Source organism: Peromyscus eremicus, chromosome 9, assembly GCF_949786415.1.
Source record: "Peromyscus eremicus chromosome 9, PerEre_H2_v1, whole genome shotgun sequence".
NCBI classification, from domain to species: domain Eukaryota; kingdom Metazoa; phylum Chordata; class Mammalia; order Rodentia; family Cricetidae; genus Peromyscus; species Peromyscus eremicus.
The window spans coordinates 69,322,194-69,329,432 of NC_081425.1; the positions used below are offsets into that span (position 1 = coordinate 69,322,194).

Genomic DNA, 7,239 nt, shown 5'->3' on the forward strand with positions numbered 1-7,239 from the left:
TGTGCTTCCTACTCGGATCAATTGTAGGTGCTCAGTGTCTAGCCAGCTGAGCATCTTGAAAGTTCCAATTGGTTCTTTGTTGTTATAACAATCATACATGCTGAGTTATTTGCCCAACCAATAAAAAAAAGCCTGCTCATTTAGAATTCACTAGGATGGCCTTTCTGTGCATCAGCTGAGATGCACTGCCATCCTGTGGTCAGATTTCTAACTGCAGAAATCTAGTTTGTTTTTCTCTTCCTCTAGGAAACATTCTGAAGTAAGCTCTTCTCTGCCATCCCTACTCTTCCTACCTAGCTGTGTTTATACAGACTGTGCACCTGCTCAGTGAGCTGAGTACACTAACTCCCTACTCATCCATTGGAGTACAACATTCTCATACATAGAGTCACTAAACTGAACTAGTCTAACTAAGTGAGTGCTCCAGATCCCCACTAGCCCACTCAATCTTCACATTCCCAGGCCTAACTATGGTTACATATCCTGTGCATCATCCAGCCTGTTGAGTGTCTCAGATACCCATCCACTCACATCTTCCCCAGAAAGCCTGCTTTGAGTCCTGCAGCCTTCATATCAACCCAGACTGGTAAGTTCCCCAGAACCTGTGTGTGTGTCATCCCCACACTCTCACGTATAGCTGGACTTTTGCACCAGCACACAAACATAGACCTGGGTCATATCAACAGACTCACTTGATAACCACTGAGTTAGAATCACTCTCATCCCTGCCATCAATAACAAGTATCTCTGTCTGAAGGACTGACCTACCAACTCTTCAAACCCGATCTGAAAACAATCTGATCTGAAGATCAGCAAAAACAGAAACCAAAGTCTGCTCAACAGAGGCAGGCTATAATATCAAATACAATGAAAGAAGTCTATGTGCCTATACGATATCAAAAACACACAAGCATTATTAAAGGCCAAGACAATCCCCACTCCCACAAAACCCACCATTTCTATAGAAATGTTCTCCAGTGAGAATTACGTAGATGAACCTCAGGACAGTAAACAGAAACTAAGAGGGTATGGGAAAAAGAAGCTCTAGAATGAGCAATAGCAGGACACAGTTTCTATGAAGTGGAAATGGGAAAGGTGAAGAGGACTTTAAATGCAGAGTGCGGACAGAGATCAGTGTAGGGGGAGAGGGAGGGAGGAGGGATAAATAACATTTAGGGTGTTTCAAAAATTCACAGGCAATCATACTATTTTCTATTTACCTCAGATTACATGTAATACATATAAGCCCTGTGAATACATAAATAAATAATCAAAATGACGTTATTCCACTTGGGGTGCTAACGCTCCCCTAGAGCCATAGACTGTTTAGTATAACACCTGGCTTGAGAAACCTCATTTCAAGTGTTCAGTCAGGGAAGCATAAGACAGGACTCCCAAAACAACATAGACTATTGCTATTGTCTTTAATTGATTCACAAACTTGAGGATAAGTCCCTATTCCCAAAATATTATATACTTTGTACATAGAACTTGGAAGGATGGGCTACAACTGACCTAGGAGTCTATTTCCTGAGGACTCTCATAGTATTCAGAGCTATTCCAAAACCAGGGAAGGAAAAGAGCAGTCAGGAGTCCTACCCAGCTAATACCTAAGAGCCACAACAATGACCAGCATCCAAATATTCAATAGTTTCACTTATATCTTGGAGGTAACCAACATCCATTGAATTGGCCTTACAGCCCACTCAATGGGAGGGTACTGTCAACTTCAACAACCACCCGTGGCTGGAGAGGTCAGGAACTGTAAAGGAGAACTTCCCACTGCCATTTTCCTAAGCCAGTATAATCCCTAACCACATTCTAAATACTTATCCTTAAGCCCACAGATGTTTCCGAATATTATTTTAACTATGAAAAGATGTGTTACATTTGTTTGTGCTGCATTTTTTAATTATATAACGATGTGTTGCTGTTTCACCTTGGCTGCCTAAGTAAGACACCTGATTGGTCTAATAAAAAGCTGAATGGCCAATAGGTAGCCAGGAGAGGGATAAGTGTGGCTGGCAGGCAGAGAAAGTAAGTAGGAGGAGGAATCTAGGCTCTGGGGAGAGAAAGAAGGAGAAAGAGAGGGAGAGCCATCCAGGGCAGGCTGGCCAGCCAGCCAGCCAGACATGGAAGAAGCAGGATAGCAGGATGGACAGTACATAAATGTGATAAACAAGCCTTGGGACAGTACATAGATTAATAGAAATGAGTTAATTTAAGCTTAAAAAAAAAGCTGGCTAGAAACAAGCCTAAGCTAAGGCCAAGCATTCATAATTAATAATAAGTCTCCTTAACATGATTTGGAGGCTATTGTGCAAAGAAAGACTGCTACAGTTGTGTACCTATGACAACTGATGCATGATAGCACAAGCCCTACAGAGAACATTGCAGAAAAGCTGGTCCAAGGTTAGAATACATTCAGATAGTGTCAAGTTAGGGTGCAGCAGAACCATTTCTGCATCACTTCTTTTTTTAATTTTTTTATTACGAGATTTTCTATTCATTTTACATATTGACCACGGATTCCCCTATCCTCCCTCCTCCCACCCTCAGTCTTCCCCTCAACCCACCCCCCATTCCCACCTCCTCCAAGGCAAGGTCTCCCCTGGGGAGTCAGCAAAGCCTGGTACATTCAGTTGAGGCAGGTCCAAGCCCCTGTTCTCTGCACCAAGGCTGAGCAAAGTGTACAAAGGCTCAGTATAAGCCCTAGGTTCCAAGAAACCAGCTCATGCACTAAGGACAGGTCCCGGTCTCACGGCCTGGGGGCCCCCTAAACAGTTTAAGCTAAACAACTGTTTCACTTATCCAGAGGACCTAATCCAGTACCATGGGGGCTCCTCAGCTATTGGTTCACAGTTCATGTGTTTCCACTAGTTTGTCTAGTTGGCTCTGTAATTTTTCCAATCATGGTCTCTATATCTCTTGCTCATGTAATCCCTCCTCTCTCTAATCGATTGGACTCCTGGAGCTCCGCCTGGGACTTGGCCGTGGATCTCTGCATCTGTTTCCATCATTCACTGGATGAGGGTTCTATATGACAGTTAGGGTGTTCAGCCATACAATCACCAGAGTAGGTCAGCTCAGGCACCCTCTCAATCATTGCCAGTAGTCTATAGTGGAGTCATCTTTGTGGATTCCTGAGGACTTCTCTAGCACTCTGCTTCTTCCTATTCCCATGGGGTCTTCATTTATCGTAGTATCTCTTTCCTTGTATACCCACTCTGTTCCTGATCCAGCTAGGACCTCTACATCTCCTAAGCTCTCTTTCCCCCACCCTTACCCTCCATTAACCCTCCCTCACCCCCAGTTTGCTCATGTAGATCTCATCTATTTCTCTGTCACTGCATAATCTCTGTGTCTTTCCTGGGGTCCTCTTTACTAGCTTGCCTCCCTGGAGCTGTGGATTGCAGTCTGGTTATCCTTTGCTTTACAACTAGTATCCACTTATGAGTGAGTACATACCATGTTTGTCTTTCTGAGTTTGGGTTGCCTCAACAGGATGATATTTTCTAGTTCCATCCATTTGCCTGCAAACCTCATGATGTCACTGTTTTTCTCTGCTGAGTAGTATTCCATTGGTATATGTACCACATTTTCTTTATCCATTTTTCAGTTGAAGGGCATCTAGGTTGTTTCCAAGTTCTGGCTGTTACAAATAATGCTGTTATGAACATAGTTGAGCATGTGTTCTTGTGGTATGATTGAGCATTCCTTGGGTATATGCCCAAGAGTGGTATAGCTGGGTCTTGAGAAATATTGATTTCCAATTTTCTGAGAAAGTGTCATACTGATTTCCAAAGTGGCTGTACAAGTTTGCATTCCCACCAACAGTGTAGGAGTGTCCGCATCACTTCTTGGCTTTTACTTATTTTTGGATGAGTTGACACACTCCATCTCATTGAATTAAGACAAATCTTGCTATGAAATCTAGAATGACTTCTAACTTATGATTCCCCTGCTTCAGCTTTCCAAGTGCTGAGATTACAGGCCAGCACTACCATAACCACTCTGAATTCACTACACTACATCTACTTGTTTCTGAACAATATTCTCTGATAGACATTGCTGATGCAAATACTCCCTAACAGAGACTATAACAGTGTACACAAAACCTGAACAAATTCAAGTCACACAAAAATCTCAGCACAGAGATGGGGAATAGACACAAAGTCCCATCCCTAACCCTGATACCTGCTGAGAGAGGGAAAATCAGTTTTCTCCAGTGGAGTGACAAAAGGTATTTTAATCATATTCCAGGGCAGGCCTCAAGTTCAGGAGTAGTTGACCAAAACAAACATGTTTGTGTGCATGCTTTTGTGGTTATTGTTATGCTGTAGTGGAATTTTTTTTGGAGGAGGTTGTTTTGTCTTCTTGGTTTTTTGGGGTTTTTTGAGGATTATTTGAGAGAACATTGAGTTGGACAAGTAGGGAGATAAGGAGGATCTGGGAGGACTAGAGGGATGGAAAAGAATATAATCAAATATTATATTTGATTGGAAAATAATATTTTGGAAAAAATATTAATGGAAAAAATAAAATCAAAAAAATCTTGTATAAACAGTTCAAAAAATAATAAAATTATAATAAAAATACTGACATTGCTCTGTTAGTGTATCTTGGGTTTGGGTGCAATGATGTATCCTGTGACTTTTCTAGCATGACCCTGTACAATTTCACTCACTAGTGTTTAAAACGTTATTCTTTTAGGAACTTCCTTTTCAAGTTGTATAGTCGGATGATGTCAGGTGCTCCTCAGAAATGTAAAACTGCAAAATGAACATGTGACAGTTTCTGAATTGGGGAAATGACAAAGCTGACACTTGAGCTCTTACAGCTGTCTTATGTACTGTGCAACAGAAGCACACACATCTGATGAATAGTTGAAGACACGGACTTTATTAATTCTAGGTTTAATGATTGTAGTGGAACACTGTTTCTAAAATGATTTAATTACTTATACAAATGAGGTTTGTGTAAGTCTTCTTTTATTGTAAACATAAATATATATAAATGAAATATTACTTTCTCAGACATTTTTTGTAAGTTGTGGAAATCTGATAAAGCAAAAATGACTTCATTATTTGTGTCTTAGTTACTGTTTATTGGTGTAAAGAAACACCAAGACCAAGCATCTTATAAAAGAAATTTAATTCAGGACTTGCTTAAAGTTTCAGAGGGTTAGTCCACTTTCATCAAGGCTGGGAGCATGGCAGCAGGCTGGCATGGTCCTGAAGAAGTAGCTGAGAGCTTTTTCATCCTGATCAGTAGACAGCAGGCAGAGAAAGAGACACTGGGGCAGGTGTGAGCTTTTTAACCTCAAAGCCCACTTCCAGTGACACACCTCCTCCAACACTTCCTCCAACAAAACCACACCTCCTAATGCTTTCCAAACAGTTCATCAACTGAGGACAAAGCACGCAAATATATAAGCCCATGGGGGCAATTTTCATTTAAACCAATATAATTTGCATGTAATTTGAATACTTATTGATACATTTTACAATTGAGTCTTCAATTATAAGGAAAATTAATTTATGTGAACTCAAAGCAGCTGGAATAGCATGCACAAGACCTACACACGCTCAAGCTACATGAAATTCCAGCATGGGGGCATGGGCAGAGTTCCACCCCTAACTAAGGACATGTTGGCATGTGATAGCTACTAAGAGAGGGAGAATCTGTTTTCTTTAAGGGCATGGGCCCAGTAGGTCAACCACACTCCAGTGAAAGCCATACATCCAAGTGGTAAGGATAGCACTTACCAAGTTTTGTTTTTTCCCAGAAACAAAGAAAGAAGAGCTGGAAAGTATGGACGAGGGGTGGAACTGGTAGGAATTGGTGGAGAACTGAATATGATCAAAGTGCATTGTATGAAATTCTCAAAAAAAAAACAAATATAAGTTCCATTCTTCTGCATAATTGAAAGATATGCAATTGACTGAAACATTGAGTAATATCATTTCTGTTCCCTGAAGAGCACGTCTGTTTGATGCCTTTGTAGAACAATAAAGAGCAGTGAACACTGTGCAGTGGATCTACCTGACAGTACTGTGAACCTTGTCATCTTTGTCAGTTGTCCCAGTACTCTTTATGGGAACTTCTTCCTGAAAATTTGTATCTGTAAGGAAAGGGCACACTGATGTGAAACAGCAATCCTGAACTCTCTAGTGTTAGTAGAGATGACAGAGATGCAGCATAAATTGGAAACCCCACAGCTGTGCAAAGCCTCCTGCAGAGTCTCCCTGTGACAGGGCTGTAGCTGCATACAGAGCTGCAGTTTGGGGCCAGGCTGCAGGCTTGCTGGGAGCACTGTGCATCAGCAGCACAGAGGTAGGTGCCTGAGTCCTCCAGCTGGGCATCTCTGATGTGCAGGGTGCTGTAGCGCTCCTTGGAGTCGAATGTTGACTTTAACCTCCCATTCTCCTTTGTTCCTGGAGCCATGAAGAACAGACTGATGAGGCTGCCTCTGGGATTCTGTCGGAACCACTGCACACTCCTCGTGGTGGTAGAAAAATTGCATCTCATAGCAGAACCGGCTCCCTCAAGAAGACTCAGGGCTGGAGGATTCTGCTCCACCTGCATCCCTCTGACCCCTGCTCAGAGAAAAGAAAACAAACCATATGACAGACAGTCCTTCCTTAGTTTCCACCCTGTCAGATATCCCGGGAGACAGCCAAGAGGAGTTTTGGGTCAGCTGTGCTCTGCCCCTCCCACGGGCAGCTCAGGAACACCCCTAACCCATCTGGGAGTGCCACAACTCACAGCAAACCTGCACCAACAGCAGCCCCAGCACAGCTCCCAGGCTCCTCTCCATGGATCCTGTCAAACTGCTGAGACTCCTTCACCCCAGTTCCAGACAGTGTCTAGCTTAGTTCCAACAAGCAGCAGGCTCTCCCTCACCCACTGAGCACCAATAAAATCTGAGCTCTTTCATCCTGGTGGAAAACCACACCCACAGCAGACCAGTGAGGCCTCACAAGCTGAGGATGAAAACCGTGAAGGGAAGCAGGAAGTCATGCCACCTACAGCTGAAACTGAAGAGTGTTGGTTGGGTTGTCCTGTTTGTTTGTTTGTTTGTTTGTTTGTTTGTTTGTAACTGTTAAAGTAAGAGACATTTGAGAGAAGGAGGGGATGATATATCAGGAAAGAGCTGAGGTCTCCTTAGATCACAGAGCATGTAAAGATAGAGAGTAAGCCATTTCTTAAATTCCATAATTTGACAGAATTTGAGAA

At 42.5% G+C, this 7,239-nt stretch overlaps 1 gene segment (V, D, J or C); it reads right to left on the bottom strand.

Annotated features, from left to right (window-relative positions):
- Positions 1–6,075: 6,075 nt before the first annotated feature.
- On the bottom strand, positions 6,076–6,820 carry LOC131919021 (T cell receptor alpha variable 22-like). The segment is given in 2 exon segments: positions 6,076–6,599; positions 6,769–6,820. Coding segments are annotated over 2 exon segments (576 nt in total).
- Positions 6,821–7,239: the final 419 nt, after the last annotated feature.